The sequence below is a fragment of the Pieris brassicae genome, chromosome 12 (genome assembly GCF_905147105.1).
Source record: "Pieris brassicae chromosome 12, ilPieBrab1.1, whole genome shotgun sequence".
NCBI classification, from domain to species: domain Eukaryota; kingdom Metazoa; phylum Arthropoda; class Insecta; order Lepidoptera; family Pieridae; genus Pieris; species Pieris brassicae.
The window spans coordinates 10,491,059-10,514,883 of record NC_059676.1 but is presented as its reverse complement, the minus strand read 5'-3'; the positions used below and the strand labels follow the sequence as shown (position 1 = coordinate 10,514,883).

Genomic DNA, 23,825 nt, shown 5'->3' with positions numbered 1-23,825 from the left:
TCATAGCAGCCCATGGACACCCATTTTAGCAGGAGAGTTGATGACCTTTGATAACTTTGATGAAAGATGATTTTTTCATCAGTGATTTACTGGAGTAACTGGATACGTATGCTCAATCGAAATCAGGACTTGAGTATATGAAAAAGTATTACCTCTATGTATTTGTTGGCTGTGTTTATTCACTGAATTTCGGGTCACATTTTTCAAAATAGGGATTTTCTGGAAACTGCTTAAACTCTTCTTTCTTTTAATTTGTGTTCTATACAATATATATTGTTGAAAAGCCTAACTCTGATTACAGAACCATCTTGTTTTTATTTAGACAAACGTATTTACTGCTATTTTTACTCCATTAATATATGCGCTACATATAAATCAGCGCTACAACCTTTTTAGGTCTGGGCTTTCGGTGATTTCGGTGTCTGTTTCATGATCAATCTATCTTATATCTATTTTGCACAATTTATAGAAAGTACAGTAGGATAAATTCAAGTCGCTTTGTTTGAAAATGCCGAGCAAAATTCACACAATACTTGTTGAATGTTTTCTAAGATTAGGTTTCAGTATTACGACATTTCTCGGAGAAGTAAAGGTCTATTCAAATTATAATTTAGACTATTTTAAAGGTTTTTTTTTGCCGCGCACCACCACAGTAGTTCACTGAAGTATTTCCGAACCGATTCAACTTGAGGCCCTTCGAAAAAGCTTAAATGTTCTCCGGAGCCCTCAGGCATTGAGGAAGTCCATGATCATATCACTTAACATCAGATGAGCCTGCTGCGTGTTTGTTTTGGCCCACTGTCCTATAAAAATTCTTAAATTCTCTTGTAAATTGTAAGATGCTTGCCTTTCTTTGCTTTTGAATGAATTCATTTTAACCGACATTAAAACGAAAAGAGTATTTGAGTATAATGAACTTATATGCCTTCAAGCACCAAGGTTTAAACACTACCTTGTAAGTGTATTTTGTTTGTCGAAATATTTCTCTCAAACTAAAAGAATTTAGAGATCTTTTTGAAGTATGTCTTTTTGTCTTGTTCAGTTAACGCAGTTTTTTAATTTATTTGTATTATCATTAGCACGTAAACAGTGTGTTTAAGTGTCAATATAGATATACAAATACAGGGAGTGATCATATACTGGTACATGTTCATCTATTTGGGCTTTTATATTAGTAATAATTAATTTACAAAGAAGTTTCACTTCTGACATGTGAACTTTGTACGCACGCACTTTTTTATAGGATTTGGTCATGGACTTCTTGCAATTTACACATCATATTTCCATTCCTCAATAGAGTTACCTGAAAAAGATCGCTTATTAGCGATAAGGCCGCACGTTACATCCCTTATAATTTTTATATTTAGTTATTTGTTTTTATACATTTATTTTGTCAAATGTTTAATTTAATCGTGAATACGTTTCATGTCTTGAATTTAATTATTTTATGAGATGGTTTTATGTGAACACAGCCTAATTGAAAACATCTTAAGATTACTTTAATTTTCTCAAAGGCATCAAGAATTAGTTCCTTCTTTGACTTAACCATGATAACATACATTTTATTAATTAATTTAAGTTTTGTTGTAACTTTAAAGAATAAAATTGAGTGTGGATATAAGGTAAGTCATGCGTAAGTTATAGGAACAGTGGCCTTGTAGTTAGAACTAGACTCTACGAGATAAATCTATAAAGTAAGATTGTTTTATCATAATTATTTAGATGAAATTTAAAGTCTGTATTAATTTCCCTAGAAACCCTTTAAAATTCGTGAATTTGTGTATACTTGGAATTTTGTATAAAAACCATAAAACACAATTCACATTCAACTAGCCTAGAAATGTTGGCCTAGTACCTCAATCGCTACTTTCTGCCCTGCGGCAAAACGGTCAAACCGGGGCGTACAATAATTATTTCTTATTATGTCATTGGCACTGCAAAAATATTGAGTTTTGAACCGCATGATCCTAAAATCGAAATTGAATACAAAATTGTCAATAAATTGTAATAAGTAGATTTGATGATCCACAGCAATGCCCACAAACAAGAGACGGAGCCCTGAACGTGCATGTCATACCACACTCACACATGGACGCCGGTTGGGTCAAAACATTCGATGAATACTATTATGGAAGTGAGTATTTTAAGATATTATTATTAATATTAGATAATACTCCTTATTCTCTTAATCCAACAACGGATAAGGTATTCCTGTGTTGCCAATATGTACGATTTAATTTAACAATTATGTTAACTGGGCTAATTATCCACATAAAGCACTGAGCCACAGGTGCGGCAATCATAGGACTATATAGAAAAATGGCCGCTTCTACTCGTTGCCTTTGGTCGATTACGTATACTCCAATTAAAATACATGAGAAACTTAACATACTATTTTTTTCCAGCTAAGACATCAATAAGTACCGCAAATGTCCAGATGATATACCACTCTGTACTTTCAGAGCTGTTACATGACAAAAGACGGAAGTGAGTACAACCTTGTTCCCTACATGCGTAGCAAGAATCGTACGACGACTTAGATTCGTTGTTTTTAACACAGTTTACGTAAATGTACTTTCGTTTACTTCCAAACGCGCTCACACAGATAGATCTATTGTTGAATGTCAATTGTCAAGTATTGTATATATGTAGTATACCTTTATATGCTTATATAAATTTATATGCTTCATTTGTATAGATCATGTGTAGGAAACTATTTGTTTATAAGGAACTTTACGTTTCTTTTCATAATTTGTATTATGTATTGCTTATTTCCCTGTTGTATGTAATGTATTTGATTGTTTAAAAAAATCAACTATTATAATTTAATTTATTACTAATAGACATCATTTAGTTTTAAATGAGTTAAAATAATAATAATTGACTATTATCATGATGAAAAGTTAATATTACTACGTATGTACAATATTCTTAACCTACATATTACAATATTTATATAAATAATAATAAATAGAAAATTATAACAAATTTAAACAGTTTGGTCCCTGTGGCAGTGTACCTTTAATGCTGGCAACATTTCCTTGCTGTATTGCGATACATGATAGTTGAGCGAGGAAAGCACCAGCTGTGGGGCTGACGGTATTATCTACCAGGCGTCAAAATTTTGATTATTAATATTTTTTATAACCCTCTAAAGTAAAGACATCTAAAACTACTATAGCTGCCACTCTTATAAGCTACATTTTAAGTCGTTATGGTTGCATTTTTCAGGTTTACCTTCTCAGAGACGGCATACTTTTGGCGCTGGTGGAAGGAACAGCGCGGGTCCACTCGAGCCACCTTCAGGAGCCTAGTGGCGGAAGGCAGAATCCAGTTTGCTGGTGGTGGCTGGGTTCAGGCTGATGAGGCGACTTCTCACTATCTACATATCCTCGATCAGTACACTTGGGGGCTAAGGTGGACCAGCTTATCTGAAATCCAATCGAATCTATTTCTTCATGGCTTTCATAATATAAGTTCACACTCCGTATTCTTCCTCTCCCTTTTTTCTTTACACACAAATTGCGCATGTACAATATTCTAAACACTATACACACGAGCAGGGTCGTAGGTTTGATCCCCGGCTGTGCACCAATGGATTTTCATTGTATATGCGCATTTAACATTATCTCGACGGTGAAGGAAACCGGCTTGCCTTTAGACGGCGTGCGTCAGGCACAGAAGGTTGATCACGTAGTTGCCTATTCGATTAACAAATTATCATGAAACAGATACAGAAATCTGAGGCCCAGACCTAAAAAGATTGTGGCGCCATTGATTTATTTATTTATTCTATATACTATTTGTTTTCAGGAAAATTAATGACACCTTAGGTCCTTGTGGTAAGCCAAGGGCGGGCTGGCAGATCGACACTTATGGACATTCGAGAGAACACGCTTCTATGTTGGCCCAAATGGGTTACGATGGACTGTTTATAGGTAACAATTTAGAATTAAATATATTAATTCAGCCACAACATATAACATTTAATTCACACCCTTAGAGAACTTGAGTTAGTAACAATTAAATATAGACAATATTAAAAGAACGTAACTTTAGGAAGCAGTATGTGATGAAGTTTATAGAGGAAGGTCGACATTTGCTCCTCAATTTGGAACACTAAGATTATTAATCATATAAATTAAATTGTAAATAAATGAAAAATATGTGCGTGTACTAGTCTACAAACGTAAGAAGTAAAACTTCTTTATGACCTTTTCGAAAAATGATCTACTATATGCAACTTTACAGAAATTGGTTAAATAAAGTTATATTAGATAAAGTTTAACAAAAGGCTTTTATTATCATAGACATGAATACAAATAATACAATTATTTCATTTTACCTTATTACTACTAAGATTATTACAGAATTGCATTAACTGTAATACAATTATTACTATCATTGTTATCGTTATTACATATTTTTGTTATTATTGGCTTCGAATCTCTTCGAATCAACCGTGGTAGGGACGAGAAAAAGATTCACGTAACGGAAAAATGTGACGCGTAACCCAAATATTTCACGGGAATTTTTTTATCAACGCCGATACAGAAGTTTCACTTCAAATAAGACTGGATTTTAATAATACATTCATATAATAAAAGATAACAAGGTATGTTTCATGCATATATACATACGTACATACATGGTATTATTTAGACTTTTGAACAAAAAATATATCATGACCACAACTTCTACATTGTTTTTGCATTTCGACGTTAATGAAATCGCTTTGTTTCATCAGCCATCTTTGAACTTTACGAGTATAAATGTAATCTATACCTCATTAAGCATAAACCACTATTTGAAATAATTAATATATATAAATTGAATTGTTAATAATATTTATTTGAGTTTCATTAAAATTAATTTATCAGGAAGCACATTCTCTTAAAAAAAATAGGTACAAGCTGTACTCAATCTTAAATCAATTTATAATATTTCTTATTACCTTGTATTTTGTAAAAAAAATACAATTTGGCGTAAAAGTCGACTGCCATAAACAACTTACCTCGTCCAGCAATATTTTCGAACACAAGTGTACTTTTACAGGCAGAGTAGATCATAAACAAAGAGAGGCGATGATAGAAGAGGACAGAATGGAGTTTATGTGGCGTGGAAGCGATGTTCTAGGTAAGGCTTTCTGGATACAACAACCTTAACTAATGTTTGTCTTCTAGAACCAAACAGAATGTGTCTGGAGTATGTTAAATATATGGGATTGTTGCTTTTAAGCAGTGCTTGTCTAGTTGACTTCAGCGTTCAACTGTCATCCCCGTCTTTCATTATATGTGAGGATGTATAACCTATAGTGAGGAAACCGGCTTGCCTTAGACATAAAAAGTCGATGGCGTGTGGCACAGGAAGCTTATTATTAGATTTTTATGCCTTAAAGATCATGAAACATATACAGAAATGTGAACCTATAAAAATGTTGTAGCACCATAGATTTATTTTATTATTTTAATGTTACTTAAGATTTTAATGACGTGGTATATATACGTATTAACACATATATTATGAAAATACTATAATCAGCTGATAGAATTTCGATCAAAACATGTGTTTTTAATTTATTTTGAATTTAAAAATGACAAAACTGTTCCGATATCCTTCTTTACAGGAAGTTGTAAGGTTGCCCAGTTCAATGTTCGTTTTGATATCAAAATATTACATTCGTATGCTTTAAATTAACTAATGAATATTTTTTTAAGGTAAAATGTCAGACATAATGACACACACATTATACAACCTCTACAATGCACCGGATGGTTTCTGTTTCGACTTCCTGTGTAACGATGAACCCATTGTCGAGGACCCTGATAGCAAAGTTTATAATGCTGATAAACGGGTAAGGTTATAGAGGTGTTTGAATGTGTTCCAATTAGAATTCGTTCCCAGATCTTCAAGCTGGACATTCTTTAACTAATAAAAGACAACTTAATGGATATCTACGGTTTAAATGTTATTTTAAAAGTATCAGGGAAAGGAAAGAAGATCAGAATGGTTAGTTTTAAACATTTAAAGAATCAAGATCAAAGGTTAGACTATAATAATATGCAACCGCATTTACCTTGGAAAGTGTACAGAGGAGTTGTTGGGATCAGCAGCTTTTTAGCAGCAGAGTTTTATCATCGGACGTCAAGGCAGAATACAAAAAAAACTGAGCGTTTTTTGATACTGTTTCTGCAGTGCACCACCACTATGTGATACCAACTGCCCACTGAAGTATTTCCGAACCAATTTGACTTAAGGTCATGCAAAAATTCTTAAAAGGCCGGCAAAGCACTCGCGAGCCCTCCGGCATTGACAGTGTCCATGGGGGGTGGTATTACTTAACATTAGGTGAGCCTGCCCGTTTGCCCCCTACTCTTTAAAGAAACACAACATTACCTTTCAGTAGAAACACAAAGCATAGCACGTCCATACATGAGACGGAATAATTGCAAATTAATTGTATTTGATTATTCTCAGGTTAACGACTTTATTTCCCAAATCGAGCGTCAAGCAAAGTACTACGACCATGACAACATTATGGTAATGATGGGCGGTGATTTCACCTACCAGAGCGCGAGTAACTGGTTCATGAACATTGACAAACTTATCAAGTACGTAAACTCAGCTGTTCATCGTTTAATCATGTTTATAAACACTGTTATACACAGGACTACATCTGCTTTTTGAAGAGGATATGTTTGGTGGTACCAAAAATATATTAAACTAATTCGAATGTTAGTGAAAATAGTTACAAAATCTAAGATCAGAAGCGTTATTTAATGCCGGTTCTGCTGTGAGTAACATTAATATTCTAAACAATGATTAAACACATTATAATATTTTATACAGCTGTATCCTCAAAGAACACATTCTAGAGAAAGGCGTGTCTTTGATTTAATAATTTATGTGTCTACATTTACTAGAATTACTAGAACAAAACGTCTTCTATAAGTAAACGCTTGATTATTGCTTTTAATGATCCAGCGAATAGGCTACCTCGCTCTTTCAACATGATTACTGACATAAAAAAAAATGATATATATATTGCAACAATCTTTCGACTTTCCGTAACTTTCTGTATCATGCTCTTAGTGAGGTTTAGGTTGTTTGTGTTGTTGTTTTCTTGATTTAATTTTTACCTCGCTAGCTTGAATTATTGTTTTTTTATAATTTATGTGTTGTATATGTGTGTAAAATTTAACTCATATTTTATTGTATATTTTAATTTTCAAGCATATATGGTGATTTAAGACTTATAAATACGTGGGTAACACTGAAAATGTTTAGAACTAGCCAGTTAGAAACTTTGCTAATAAAAACTTTTTTGAATTTCAATTTTATAACTCTTTGGTAACCTAATATAGTATATCGCATTCATATGTCATTTGTTTTTGTAAATTGGCGGCAAATCTAAAACTCTTGTTACACGTGGAAATGAACCTAACGCGAGAAATTTCTCGGTCAATGATTTATTATGACTTTCGTTGTGGGCTTACTAAACAACAAAGCTATGTTAATTTTTTTTTGTAAGGAATCTCGCTGTTGGCCTTTACAGCTCAGGTCGGGCTGTTTTGGCGAGCGTACCTGAAATGTCGTTTTTATCGCGGCTAGCGCAAAGGCGTCTCCTGTGAGACTCGAACCTTGGGCGGGGTGGTCAATCGCCTGAAGGACAGGACGAAAGCTCACTGGAGTGAGCGAAGTACGCGGTAAAGGTCCTCGCCTTCCCCGGTGAAGGCGGTTTTTTACCCTAATCTGATTATGTCTATTTTTAATATTATTAGCCGCGCGGGCGGTTTTTAATTTGTCATTGGGTACGGTGATTGGATCGTCCGGATCGGTTAGAACGTGTCGGGGTATGATAGTCTGCGATTAGCATTTCTTAATGAAGCCTCATCTCGTGCCACTATTTACAAATGGTTTAACGAGTTTAAGCGTGGACGTAGCAATCTCAATGATCCTTTAACAGCGACTACTGAAGATAGCATCGGCGCTGTGCGACGCAAATATTACACGAACATTTAAGCGTCAGGAAGCTTTGTACCAGATGGATTCCCCATACTTTAACCGACGACCAGAAACGCCTTGGCATGGACTAGTGTCGCCAAATGTTAGATTAGTTCAACGGCGGAGACTCAAATGCTGTATTTGTCATCGTCACAGGTGATGAAAGCTGTTATATTGCTACGAACCCGAAACCAAGAGACAATCAGCTCAGTGGGTGTTTCCTTTCGAGAATCGGCCAACTAAGGTAAAGAAAGGAAGAAGTCAAGGATAATTGCTTCATTCTCTTTCAGTTTTGCTAAAAGATAGAAGGACAGTTACTGCAGACTGGTATGTCAATCGCTGTTTGCCTGTTGTCTTGGAAAATATTCGACAGCAGCGCCCTCGAAGCAGGATCTTCCTTCACCTCGACAATGCTTCGGGCACTCCGCAAAACGGACTGTTAAATATTTGACTATGGCAGGTGTCGAGATAATGACTCATCCGCCATACAGTCCTGACCTGGCGCCCTGCGACATTCATTTATTCCCAAGAACAAATGATAAATTCGGGGTATTCGCTTTGGCCCTGAAGATGCGGTGAAAGCGTACGAAAATGCTATAGAAGAAACCCCTAAAGAAAAAAGGGCCTATTGCTTTAAATAAAAAACAATAAAAGTATTGGCAACTTTATACATTAAGCCGTTTTTCATTTTCTAAACATTATCAGTGTTACCTAGGTAGTAACAAATTCAGTGTGTTAAAAAAAATTATAACAAGAAGAAATAAATTTGTGCCCGAGTTAGTATCGTTTGTTGGACGATTTAAAACAACTATCGCAAACACATCCAGTAGGACTCAGACGGTTTTTATATAGAAGTTATGTCAGCGTTGCCGTGAAAAACCTGTATTGAAGTATTAACAAAATATATAAATGTTGTTTTCAGCCATGTCAACACACATCCAGCGAACATGTCAGATATTAATATATTTTATTCGACACCGTCTTGTTATTTGAAATCTATCTATTTGTATGGAAAGAGAGATAAGGCTGTATTTACTGAAAAGGTACTTTTTAAACACAAAGCTTAATAACTAGTTAAATAAAAACACAACCTACGAACAAAAATTTAAAAATATCCCTGTGATAATTATTTTATTTTCGTAAAAGCCTCTATTTTCTTTCATATCTGTAGCCTTCTCTGTAGATATATTTATGGCTGCTCTGCCTTACAAACGATTTGTATGACCCAAAAGAGTGGAGGAGAGTTTCTTGCCTTTGACTTGACTTCCGAACTGGTCTTAAAAGTAAATTTTGAATCAATTTAACATATTTCCTGTTGACGTGTGTGGTTATCTACATGAATAAAGGTTTTTTGGGTTTGAGTTGAGTGAATATAATTATGTAAAATATTTCCAGTCTGACCATTTTCCATACGGCAGTGATGCGAAGACATATTGGACTGGGTTCTACACATCTAGACCTAGTATAAAATATCTAGCTGTGAAAGCACACGCGTTTTTACAGGTAACAAGAATAATTCCAGAAATTTGATAGGTTAAGAAGATTTACAAGTATAATCTGTCTTTTGAGTTTTAAAAATATTATTAGAATCTTTGTAGATTTACTGTTTTTAATCTTTCTGTCAATTTAGTTATGATGTAAACATTAAGATTAATGTTATAGGTGGTGAAACAGTTGACGGTTCTATCAAGAATGAGCGACTTTTACGAACTTCATTTATTGAGACACGCCGTTGGCCTCATTTTACACCATGATGGTATCACAGGTATGTTCCAAAGGAGCGTGGAATGGACACGATGTCATATAATATTGTTTAAAATCGTTTGTAACACGCAAGCTGATCCAGACTGCTAGTTTTCTCTATATAAGAATTTGATTTCGTTTATATATTAATGTATTTTGCTGCTGTTGAAAGCATAACTAGACTACAGAAGTTTTCTTTTCAGGTACCAGTCAACATCATGTTGCCAACGACTTTATAAGGCTGGCATCTGAGGCCATTGATGGCTGCACGAAGAAGGTTTCGCAGTTTTTAAGGTATAACATGCTCAGTTACATAAACTAAGATTTTTTAATGTATAATTTTTTAACAAGAATTTTGATTAATAAAATAAAATGTTGTGTATGTCCTTAAGAATGAATATAATTATTATAAGAAAAATATAAACAAAAAATTTATAATGACGAAGTACTTAACAGATTAGCTTTTTTAGTATTTTAACACCATCGTGGGGTGGAAGCAGACGCCCAAAGACAAACCAGCAATTCATTGTCTGTCATCAGCTTAATATTAGTCAGTGTCGAGTAAGTATATGAAATAGTTTTTTTACTCTGCTTAGGTATTAGGGAAAGGGATATTCGTAAATATTTGTAGTTTAAAAACATTAATAATCTGTTCAAACATTTCAGTCATCTTTATGATGAATTATATATCCAAACTCTGTTTATGCGTAACATGTGCAGTCAACAGATTCCATATTAATATTAGCTATATGAACAACGCAAAAAAATATTGCTGTTTAGGAATTGGTACGCTCTTTCTGCCCTAAGTCGAATTAGTTCGGAAATACTTACAGCTGGTTCAAAATAGTGGCAAAAACTGCCTTAAAAAAAACCCTCTGCTGTGGAACAACGAACGTCGATGTTATGAAACTCAGCTGGTGGTATTAATCCGAACAACTCCTGTGGTCACTCTCCATGGTAGAAGATGCAGAGAGAAATATCCGCTCTTTGTTGAAAACATTAACGAATATGTTTATTTTACCATCGAAGGGTTGGAACAGAAAGAAGAAATGCTGTTTACAATACAATTTAATCAATCAAATTAGAATATGTTAACCTATACATATTAATCTAGTTTACAGAAACTCAAGACTCTATTCTACTACTAGTGTATAACCAGCTTAGTTTCAAGACATATTACCACATTCGGCTACCAGCAATAGCATTGCACTATTCCATACGAGATTTTAACGGTATGTTATAATTATTATTTTAAGTACAAAATTACAATGTACTCTTATCACAAACGTTACATTATTTTACAGTAAGAAAGACAAATCTATATCAAACATAATAAAGAAGGTTATTTCGTTAAAATTAAAGTGCACACTCAAACTAGGATTCCACAATAAACTATTATTACACAATAAGAATAATTGCTGTTTCAACAAAGGATAGGTTGAGATGTTTTTTAAAGTCTACCAATTTCAAGGAGGCATTAAAATTCTATACAATTTATTTAGAATTTCCGTCCTCAATACAAGCAATTTCAATAAATGTTCTATGTATTACGTCTATAAACATAAAACGATGTATAAATGTAGCCTTTAGTTTGATGGTAATTGGTGAAACGGAACGATGCATCACGTGACTTGGTTGTCCAATCACAAGCAAACGAAACGCGCCATCGTATTTACACACGCGTTTAAATCGATTTACATTCTCTCACAATCAAAATGACGTCTTCCATAAAGATCATTAAACTTACATTGACTAAGACTAAATTTACATTGACAACATTATACCAATATACCTTTGTTTTTATCTATATTTAAATGTAGTTTAGTGTAGTTTTAAGTTCAATATTTTTTTAACGTTTATATTATACGTTTGGGAAAGGTCTGTTAAAAGAAACCGGTCATTCGACCATTACATGCTTTTTAAAAATAATAAATAATTCAGTGACTTCTGTTTCACGACCAGTTATAAATTTATTAGGCAAGTAGGTGATCGGCCTCCTGTGTCTGATACACGCCTTCGACTTTTTTTTGAGCCAATGCTCATATAGAAAGAAAGGCCATTGGTGCAGTCCAGCCGGAGATCGAACCTACGAAGCTACTAGGCCAACAATCCTTTGCCTTCATTTACTTAATTCTTCTTCTGTTTAATGTTATTGTGATGTAGATAAAGTCTTATTATTATTTAATTATCACTACAAATGTGATTACACTTGACTCGTTACAGACGAGGAGGTAGAGTACCAGCTGGTCCCTCTTCCAGCGTCAGTGATCAATCTTCCTGGAAGAAAGTCCACAGCGATACAAGAGCTTTGCTTCGAAGCCGAAAATATAGCTCCATTGGGTTTCACTGCATATTATATTTCTCCTATACGCGACCAGTTGGTAAATATTTATTTACAGCATACAAACGAAACATTTTAACAAAAATATTGAACATTTATACTTTTTTTATTTATCCAGACGTTGGTTTATCCTTATCGTTAGCCAGAAAGCGTTCATGTGTATCTCGCTACATCCCTGGCATCAGAATTGATGACCGCTTCATATATCCTAGATCCCAATCTCTAGAGAATCATTCCCTGAGATAAAAAGGTAAATCGGCATGGCAAAAGTTGCCTTGACACGATTGGACAACTTCTGGAAGAAAAGAGGAATTGGTATACAAACAAAAGTAATACTGATTCGGGATCTAGTTTTCCGTATCTTCCAGTATGGAGTAGAAACGTGGACTATCTTGGCTCTGGAAAGGCCATCGATGCCTTTGAAATGTGGTCTTGACGACGAATGATCAGAAAACCGTGGACTTCGAAGTGCACCAATACATCTTGACCCAACTCCACATATGGACTCCCCTGTCTACCATATGCCGACAGCAAATTGTATCTTATTTCGGCATTACAATGCGCACGCGATGAGAACTTGGAGAAACTACTCGTGGTTTGTAAAACAGAAGAGAAAAAATCACGTGGGCGTTCACTCACATCGATATTTTTCTATTATAAATTATTCTATCTATTAATCTAAATACATTTCAAAATCATAGTTTATTAGCGTCCCACCCAAACACTTCACAACTCTAACACACTTCAAACCCTTCAAACCCTTCAAAACTAATTAGCTGCGAGTGTAAGCGTGGAATGGATAATACGGATAATACCGAAGTAGCTTATTACAAAAAGTTTACATACTTTCAGTTTGCTACATTCAAAATTTATGATTTTAAATATTTCTCAACAGGCAGAAGGTGCATTTATTAAAAAACAGTTAAAGGCCGACGCAGATTCTGAAATAGCGCCATCTATATCCAATGAGGTAAGTTTTTAAATGCTTATACATATTTTAATATACTTTGGGATTTTTAATAATTTAATTAAAAATAATTTTACACCAAACGAGACTTCTACCATGTACTGAGTAGTACTGGAGTTCTGGTAGTGTGCTTCAAGAACTAGGTTTCTTTGTATCTAGGGGATTTGTGCGACGAAGTCCATAGTTGTTGACCAAGGGCCGGAACCAGCCTGTTGCACAGATCCCCGTTATCAAAGACGTTGCGCATACTAAATGCTGTTTCCAACAATATAGACATATTTATATGTTCGCAGAGTGGATTTACAGTCGCGATATTGTGTTTAATATATACTTTATTTTATTTTATATTCTCGACATTATCGTTTTGGTATAGTCAGTAGGATGATGTATGTATTTCTTTAATAAAATAAATCAATTTTTTTACTATAAAAGATCTATTATATAGTCCTTGAAGTCTATTGAAGCTCAAAAGATTTTTTTTTGTATTATTTGTAGTTGATTTTATTCCTGCATTTTTTTTTAATATACATGAAAACCACGTTCTTAAGAAATTATTTTATTTCAGTATATAAAGCTAACAATAAACGAGAAAAGTGGTCTACTTGAGTCCATACAGCACGTCGACGGAGTAAAGATCCTTGTGGACCAAAATTTTTACTTCTACAGTCAAAGCCAGCAGGGTCTCCAATCAGGAACTTACAGCTTTAGGCCCGAAAAGACCAGACCTACACCAGTAAGCCCTCAAATTAGTCCTGATAAACAACGCTGCATTTATTGACCTTATATTTTATTGTATAATATTTGTATTGGCTTTAATTTAGATGTATTTATCACTTTCATCATTCTTTATAGGTGATCAGGCTTCTGTGCCTGACACTTGATCTTAGTCAAGCAACATTATAATGTATAACTTCTAGGCGTTAACTGGGGTATTGCCATTGGACTGGTCAAGAATCCTCCAGCAGATTATTAATTGAAAAACTGTTCGAAGTTTTCTATAGGAGTTCTGTGCTTCGTAGGTAACGGAGAGAGTGACATATCACACTATACGAGGGTCGTTAATAAAGGAAATTCGGCAGCGTTTTTCCGATTGGATCACACAAGTTATTCGTCTTTATCGGGGCGAAGAATTTGTTGAACTAGAATGGGTTGTTGGTCCGGTGCCTATTGGGTGAGTGATAACAAAAATCTATGAAGTTATCATACCAAAAGTTGGTAAACATACTGTCCTACAAGACGGTATAGTGGTCAGGTACTTACAGACATGCACACTGATATATCTTCTGTCATGGTATTGTGTTTTTATTGAATGGCATTTTCTGACTTTGTGTCATTACATGATTTTTTTAAATGTTAGCGTATGCGTACCTTCTTTTCAAAAATTGATCTCCTATATCCAACTTTACAGAAATAGGTTAAATAAAGTTAAATTAGGTTAAGTTTAACCAAAGGCTTTTATTATCGACATATACAAATCACACAATCATTTCATTTTACCTTATTACTACTAATATGATTACAGAATTTCATAAATTGTATTAGAATTATTACTATCATTGCTATCGTTATTATATATTTTTGTTGAATCTCTTCGAATCAACCGTGGTAGGGACAAGAAAAAGGTGGCGCGTAACCAAAAATTGTGACGGTAATTTTTTTTCCAACGCCGATAAAGACGTTTTACTTAAATATACAATATAATAAAATACAGTACAGTACAGTACTGCACTGCACTGGCATGACAGTGCGGTATAGTACAATACAGTACAAATTCATTAATGGTAATTAATTTAATGCTATGCACACTTGCATGTTATGTGTTCATTACAATATATAAATACAGCCTTACGTTATAAAAGTGTTAAAAGATGCGAATTTTGCGTCAAATTTCGCCATTTTGAGGCTAATGTAAACTAGATTTCTTTTACAGGACGGACGTAGGTAAAGAAATCGTAAGCATACTTAGAACAAATATAAGCAACAATGGTGAGTTTTACACGGATTCGAACGGACGACAAATGATGAAGAGAACCTGCTGGAACGAGACAGCTAGTGAGTTGTAGTCTTTAGACAAATTGTTTAGACAAATGATACGGATCTTGGGCCAGGGGGATTTGATTTTAAAATACGTTTTAGCAATTGTATACTACGCTAATTAAAATGTTTGAAGAGTGCTCCCATCTTAGATGTAAAAGAATATAGAATATATTCAAGAGTTTAGCTATACTCTCGGGTTTTAAACTGACGATATAACTGCCGCTCGCCAATACAAATGTTTTTTTTTTATCTAACAGAGGGAAAACAGGCTGGAGGCCCATCTGATGTTAAATGATACGGCCCATGACAACTCTTATGGCTAGAAGGCTCGCAAGTGCGTTGCCGGCCTTTTAATAATTGGTTTCTTGAAGGATATATTTATATCCTTCTTTTTTAGGCTATTTTTTAAATTAAATCAGTAATCCTAGAATCCATCTATGGATGGATTATGATTTAGATCCTAATTATTCGAGATGAGAATAGATAAAGCCTTTTTCTAAGTATTCAGTATTTTCAGGCCACCAAAAGAAGTCAATATCTGGCTGTTTCTACCCCGTGACGTCTCGTATATGCATAGATTCTGTGAATAACAGCGTCGGCCTTTGTGTGTTAACTGACAGAGCACAGGGTGGCACATCTTTTAATGATGGTGAAATTGAACTTATGGTACAGTTCACTAGTTGTTTTTCAACCTTTATCTGATAAAAAACATTTGTAGCTTCGTGGTAAGATATATAATAAGTGATTAAAACTTGGAGGATAGGGATAGTTGAATTCATAAGATGGCTTATTACAAAATAAAACCGACAAGATTTAGCAGGTACATGGAATAAAGTGATAACTGACGCCCATGGACTCCTGCAACGCCTTTCAGGGAATGTTACGCTGCCGTATCGGTTCGGAAATACCTGTACTGGCAGCTGAATCCGTATTTTCTGGCAATCTATACATTCAACTTCAACAACCGTTCATTAACGCTTAACTTATAAATCTGGCGTTTATAATAATGGCGTAATTTATTATCCGAAACGTGTAATGAGATTACAGAATGATTTATTCCATTTTTTATATATGAGGCAAGCGGGCAAGAGATTCACCTGATGTTAAGTAACGCCCATGGATACTCAATACCAGAGAGTATCCATGGGCACGCCTTTTTAGTTGAATCTCGCTGTTAGCCTTAGTGGACTTTTCAGCTCAGCTCGGGCTGTTTTAGCTGTAATGGGCGGATACCCGCGACTAGCGCAAGGGCGTCTCCTGCGAGACTCGGACCTCAATTTGGGCCGTCGTGGGGTAGAGGGCTCGCGAGTGCGTTGCCGTCCTCTAACCTTCATTTTTGCTAAATAGTGAATTAACATTTTAATTTAGAAATCTGTTCTTTGTCATATGATATTTTTTCTGAGCGAATTTGTTCTGTGATATAATAATTAATAAACATTGAAGTTTACGATTTTGACTACTAATAAACGCGCAGGTACACAGACGTCTCTTAACTGACGATGGTTTCGGTCTTGAAGAGACCTTGAATGAGGAAGCATTTGGTGTGGGTCTGGTAGTGAAGGGGAGACATAGAATTTACTTCGGTAACACCCAGGAAGGTACAGAACAAAACAATGTTCTTTTTTAATTAATCTTTGAAATTAACACAAAATTTGTACCAATGGTAGAAGAACTATGATGTGACTATTTCAATAATAACTTTAAATTTGTTTTAGTTGATGATCTGTCATTCAGTGAACGAGCTGCCCATCATTCAAGGAAATGGTTGTATGAACCCTGGGTTTTTATGACTCCGGGAGAGAAGATCAATAGAAGAAAGTGGCAGAATGTTAGAAATAAACGGGTATTTGATATTTATATTTATGTGTTGCTAGGGGTGGTAAAGTCAGGACTTCACGACTCTGAATACCCTTTCATTTAAAGAGGTGACCTACGAGGACAGGTCGTAGGTTCTAAATCCGGCTTTATCAATGAACTTCATTTAACATTCGCTCATACGGTAAAGGAAAAAATCGTTAGGCAGCCGTAATGTCTTGTAACTTATAAGTTTTGACAACGATTATATTGATAGACTATAGACAAAATATTCTCCACCAAAGGCACCAAAGAGTTAACAAGACAAATAAAATTTCAGTACTCCGCTCTTCGGCTGCATGGTTTACCTCGTCATATCAGCATCGTCACTTTGGAGCCGTGGAAAGGTGGATCTGTATTACTTAGGTTAGAAAATACACTGGAGAAGCAAAAAGGTACGTATTTTTCTTGACGTTTTTGTAGTTCTCCCAATATCCGTAGCGCTGATGTAGCAACTTTCGAACCCAGTAATGGGATCGGAATCTTGTCGATGTCGCTATTGGACATTACAGTCCTCTGATAAAATTCTACTAGATTTAATACAGAACATAGTTAAAAGTATCGTAAGTATCATTTACCATTATAGCCAATGTTTACGTTTAGTGCTTTTGTACAGAAACACTTATGATTTGTGTAAGAAATTTATACCTTATATATATTATATAAATACCTTTTATTTAAAACCTTTCCCTTAGTAAAATATCGTCAAACTCATAAAAACTTATTCATATGTGTAACCAAGTATACATATGAACGTCAACGGAAAAGGTATTAAATTGATTCTAAATTTACTTATACTGCCAATTCGCACGCCAAGGGCGTAAAGCGAGAAAGAAACTCTCCCCCACTCTTTTAATCGTCAAGTTTTGAGTCATGCAAATTGTTTGTAAGATAGAGCAGCCAAATATTTGAACTGTAATGCCATTTAAATAATCGTTAAATTTATGTATAAGCTTTATTGGTTTATGTACGTTTAACGAGAGTTTTGAATTTATTCAATTCTCTAATTTGCCTTGGGAGTTTGTTGCAAAACCGAATACAATTACTATATAAGGAGTGGGTTATTTTCTGGAGCCTGTTCGGTCGTACGCTTAGATATGTTCTGTTTTGAGTTTTATAAATAAATGTGAAAGTCAGCATTTGTTTTAAAATCGTTTAATTTCTTTTGTAAAATTGACCAGATAGTGTAATATTTCATTCCTTAAACCTCCGAACCGACTCCCTTAATGAAACACAACAAATCCCCCACTGCATCTGCAGCAGCATCTCACAGTAGAATACCGTGCGACATAACTCTGTGAAAGTAGCTATGATACACAATTTTAGTCGTGTCCTTATCTGTAAACTATCGATACTTTAATTATAACGGTGATGTTAGACTTATATTTTCCCTGCATCTTCTACCGCATTTACTATGGAGAGTGTTCAGAGGAGTTGTCGACGTCGAGGCAGAATACAAAATTTCACCCGTATCACCTCAACATCCATCGTTCCACAACTGAGCGTTTGAAGGAAATTTTACCACCACTATGTGGAACTAGCTGCCCACTGAAGTGTTTCTGAACAAATTCGACTTAAGGTCCTTCAAGAAAAGAGCGTACCAATTCTTAAAAGTAAGGCAATCGCGAGCCCTCTGGCATCGAGCCATCAGTAATTTAGTTGGAACCAGTCTATGATCGTTAATATATTAATACTGTCTCAGGCTGTAAGTAGATGATAGCCTTCCTTACAACCTTGCTTAAAAACTGTAATTTTTCTTTGTATTCTACATTGCGACAATATTATGATATTCCCAGGTCTTAAACCAGATAAGGAAATACCAGATGAATTAACCAACTCTCATATAACGGTGGAATTACAGAAGATCTTTTTGCAATTGAAAATCAGAATGGTTCGAGAGACAACACTGGGGGCTAACCAATGGTTAGATGAGGCCAGACAAATGGACTGGAGTACCAGGTATCGAACAAGACACATACATCCATTTTCACTATTTTCCGTGTATTGAACCATTCTTTTAGCAGATGTCGAAAATAACAAAGATAGAACTGTAGGTCGTAAAAGAACGCAGTTCTAACTAATCAGATTCTGGGATGTTCTATTGAACATAGAACATCTCGATCATATATATATATATATATATATATATATATATTGTTCTTTTCGTCAGAAGATTCGCGGCTCGTTTGTAAAATTTCAAGCTAGCAATTTAGACAACAAGTAACTTACTACTGCTAGGTTTTGTTAATTTTATTTGTATTTTAAATGGCGTATCTAAATACAAGATACAAGCGTCAATATTGTCAATTGTATAGACGCTTGTTAAAGAGTAATTCATTTTAAAAACCATCCTCAAGCTTTAATTAGAATAAAAAAGCGACTTCACCGGGGATGGCAAGGTCCAGTGAGCTTTCGTTCTGTTCTGTGATTTACTACAGAGTCTCGCAGGAGATGCCCTTGTGCCAGTCGTGGGAAAAACCTCATTTCCGCTTGCCAAAACAGCCCGTGCTGAGCCTTCAAGGTTCTTTAGGCCAATAGCAAGATTCCAAAAAAAAACGGCATTCCATTACATTCGAATTTTTAAAATATATAAGTCAGTTTGATTTATTATTTATTTGGATTTATGCCGGAACTATACGGTGTTGTTATTTAAAAAACAGAGATTCAAATTTTAAAAGCAATAAATGTCTACAGATACGTATACGCGGGTGGTGATGACGGCATCTTACCCGAAGATAATCCAGATTATACCCACGAAGCAAGGCATAAAACCGATAAAGATTATCGTAAGTATAGCACGAAATATAGAAACAGTTTCAAATAACTAACAATAACTGATAGTCTAAAACGTAACTTATTAGAGCAGCTGGTGTCAATGGGTACTATTTTCTATAACAATATAGACCGTTTTGTTATAGACAAGTAAAAAGACATATTTCTTTGGATTAAAAAAAATAAAGCCTTTATCCTCTGTCCTTTACTAACAAAATTATAAATAATTCGTAAGAATTTAACAACAGTTAACAGTTATTGAACACTACAGAACAGGCCTATGTCAGAAAAAAGGTTTTATTATAGCCTGTTTTCTGACATAGGCTTGGCCTGGGCTATGCTCCGTTTCTTCGGCAGACCATCTACGTATCGTTTTACTTGATGTACACTATTCCTTTTGCCTACTCTTAGATACCATGATACAAATTATAAGTTAAGTATAATTGACCACTTACTTCTAAAAGTCAAGAGATATTAGTTGTTGCATTAAGTAAGTAAGAAAGAAATATAAGAACGTTTATTTGATTGAAGCACATACACACATATCTATAAAAGAAATACAAAAACAATCACTTTAAACAACTTAGCTTTAAGTTTCTGTCATAAACACCGATTTTCAGTGTTGGCTGGCTTACCATCTTGGACTGACAGTTATATACACTGAACAAAACAAATATAGAACATAACATAATGTGACAATGCAACTACATTCCTAATCCAGCCGTTTGACATTCCAATAGGATAACCTTTACATTTTATTTTGAAACGCGTAAGACGCCTTGAATGTCGTGGATTAGAGGAGGCATCCATGTCATAATCAAGTTACGAAAACATTTTACATTTTCCAGCACACTACTCAGACGAAGAGACAAAAATAAAGCCGGCCAACTACGAAAATGAAAAGGGGAGATACAAAAATTTAAAATATGAAGAATATAGACGAAAACGCGAAACACTAAATACAACGGCAATCGAAACGACTAGAAATGTAACAAGAATGAAACCGTCAAAGGCGGCATCTATTAAAAAGAGGCGAAACCGATTTGACAGATTCGATATAACTACCAGAAGACCGAAGTATATGTGGAATTCGCAAAAGCTAGTTCAGGATTCCTTAGAGGGATTTTTAAGTAGACGAAGCAAAAAGAAGAGTATTGATTATGAAGAGACTTCAGGTAGGTTATAATATCGTTAAGGGAGCGTTCAAGTATTACGTAACGAAGTATGGGGGGGGGGTGTCATCTTCTAAAATGTTACTATGGGGGACGGGGATTGAATTACGCGTTATTGTTAATATTATTTTCTGCTTTCCAGTACTTTACACTGGTAAGTTTTAGGTTTAAAGTGTCACTGGAGTTGGTCACGAAACGTTTTACTAATGGAAACAGAAACAGGTGAAGAATCTCCAAAAATTGCGTGACATAATACATTAACGCTCCCTAAGACATTCTTGATGTAAAACAATTAAGAGGAATTTTGTGCTGTATTGTTGGATTTGTATAACATTTGAGTGTTCTTCCGCTTAATGTATAGTCCATAAAAACCTCGCAGATCGTTCAGGGACTAATTAGGAAACAGTAAAATTACATTAATTATTTGAATTCTATTAACGCTATCGCTTTGCGTTAGTGTACAAGTCATATTATAACTTAAGTGACTGAAGTTTCGATGGTCTCATTTTATGCTGTAATCAAATTTCTGCACGAAATCCAAAACCTCGGATATTACTTATATGAAAAGTGGTTGCTCCGATTTGTAGTTTTATTTATAAAAAAGGATTTCTTATGTACTTTGTATCTACCTATTCGTTATAACTTACACACTGTCTAGATTTCATCGAAGGATACACAGATGTTGATGATGGCATCACACGGTCAATACAAGATATGTACTATTCAAAGCCAAAAAGGAAATTCAAACCATACCTACGATTCTCTGAAGAGTTGATACGGCATTCAAGAGGCATGAGAAATCATGACGATGTCTGGATTGGTCATGAGGAAGCAGCAGAGGCGAGACGGGTTAGAGGTAAGCTTTTAAATAGACGAAAAAGATTAAAACTCCAGTTGCTTATTTTTGAAGGGAAATTTTTACGAATGAAACGCAATAATAATAATATTAGCGTCACGAAGTTGTGTGTCTATGTCGAAGAAAAGGGAGAGAGAGAGATTGAGACCGATTGAGAGAGAGTGAGAAAGGGCGAACGTAGCAATGAATGAAACAAAAAGCCATGGAGCGAGCCTAGAACGACAATTGATGCTATTTTTACAAGATATGTTGAAACACAAACTTATATTACAAATTTACTTATCATAATGATTTAGTCACAACAATACCAATAGAAAACGCGTTCCAATTTTAATAAATTAGTTAACCTAACCTAACATATCTTCTTTTTTTCCTCCCTCTAATGTCTCTGTCAAAGTAAATTATTAAAAATGTATGAATAAATTATTTATTCAATTTTTATTCATTCACACTTCGTTACATTTATACGAAACAAATAACATAATGCATAAAAATTATAAGGAATGCCACGGGCAGCTTTATCCCTAACAAGCCATCTGTTCCAGGCAACCCTAATTATTATTAACAACGTTTTATACGCAGGTTTGAAAATGGACAAAAAACTTAAAAGATTTCGCTATCCTGACTCGGAAGAGTTCATTGATTTTAAAAAAGGTATAAATACGGAAACTAAGAGAATACAAAAAAGAAGAACAAAAAAGAGCGATCGCAATTTCGAGATCTTCGAAAGTAAGAGAAGAAAATCACATGGCGAGGACATGCCGTTTTTCGTGACTGAAAAGGTTAAAAAAGACGTATCTTTTGAAGATGATGAAGATAAATGGAGTAAGGATGAGCAGCAGAGTGGAAAAGGTGCTTTTTCTTTATTTATATATAGCTTATTGAATTAAAATAGAGTGGTTTATATAATAAATAAAAATACTTCCGTTAGTAACGTGTATAAATACGAATTTATTATGTATAAGTTTCTAGTTTTACTCTACGTAGTGCGCTGATATGTTATGTAAATTATGTTTTTCTATAAACAAAAAGATTTTTTAATAAATTAAGAAAATCTATATCTATATGAATAACTTTGAATTAAGTTGTGTCTACAAGGCAATACATTTTTACATATTTTAATAGGTACTATTTTCTGTTTAGGTATAAATCCAAGGGAATTTATAAGCGCCAAATTTAAAGTTGATGGTTCGAATGAAGAAGAAATTCCACTGGGTTTACGGAGAAAAAGGTAATGATGGAACTTTGTGTGGCTACAGGAAAATATTACAACTTAACCCAGTAGTGAGATTACAGCAACCAACAGTTTTGTCTCTCACTCTACAGGCATCATTTGAAGTGTTTTTTCAGAGCGATGGATGAAGACAGTTCGGAAGACAAGAGAGAGGTGGACTATGTCGTATCGCTGCGTCCTACACAGATACGTACATTCATCATTTGGTTTGAAGAAAAGAAGCCGTTTGTTATGTAACATTTTATATAGGTACCCAAAGATGCGTCAAATAGGTATTGTTTTGTCTCTTTTACTCTCATGACTCGTCACACATTAATCTTAGTAACAAAATATTAGGTTTTAAGACAAGGGAATTGTTACCTCTGTCATAATTGTGGATTTTAAATAGAAAAACCATTTATTACTAAATTTTATTTCGTCATAAAATATAGATAACACAATTGTCACTAGGCTGGAAGGACTTACAGTACCTATTAACGCTTATATATGTTGAATTATTTTGTATGTACGATTCTACGAACCACAACTTTCTCTGTGAAAATAATATAATACTAAATTATTATTTGCAATTGGTCACTGTTGTAAATGAACAAATGTTATAAAAATAAAGTTTAGTTTTGTATATGAGTTTTTTTTTAAGATTACATAAATTAAGGAATCTTTGTAAATGTAGGGTCGAGGATTTACAATAAAAAAAAATAATTTCAAATATTTATTAAAACAATCTCTTGTAAAAAAAATAATAATCACAAAATACATTGAATTAACAATATAAACTAGAAAAATAATTAAGTACAAAAATAAGTGTAGACGCTAAGATATCTAGTTCTTCATAACTTAGAATA

At 34.4% G+C, this 23,825-nt stretch overlaps 1 protein-coding gene across 1 annotated transcript; it reads left to right on the top strand.

The window, feature by feature from the left end:
• The first annotated feature begins 1,580 nt into the window (after positions 1 to 1,580).
• LOC123717184 (lysosomal alpha-mannosidase-like) lies at positions 1,581 to 23,549 on the top strand. Its single transcript, XM_045673060.1, has 30 exons — positions 1,581 to 1,622; positions 2,032 to 2,134; positions 2,406 to 2,487; positions 3,232 to 3,417; positions 3,814 to 3,938; positions 5,056 to 5,136; positions 5,718 to 5,854; positions 6,478 to 6,611; positions 8,927 to 9,047; positions 9,400 to 9,507; positions 9,667 to 9,769; positions 9,951 to 10,041; positions 10,218 to 10,308; positions 10,862 to 10,979; positions 11,971 to 12,128; positions 12,984 to 13,058; positions 13,621 to 13,788; positions 14,075 to 14,226; positions 14,986 to 15,107; positions 15,610 to 15,758; positions 16,567 to 16,690; positions 16,808 to 16,935; positions 17,227 to 17,341; positions 18,743 to 18,905; positions 19,641 to 19,732; positions 20,567 to 20,893; positions 21,549 to 21,746; positions 22,329 to 22,598; positions 22,890 to 22,977; positions 23,097 to 23,549. The coding sequence occupies exons 2-30, from the start codon at positions 2,089 to 2,091 to the stop codon at positions 23,215 to 23,217; spliced, it is 3,873 nt and encodes a 1,290-aa protein (XP_045529016.1). The 5' UTR covers positions 1,581 to 1,622; positions 2,032 to 2,088; the 3' UTR covers positions 23,218 to 23,549.
• Positions 23,550 to 23,825: the final 276 nt, after the last annotated feature.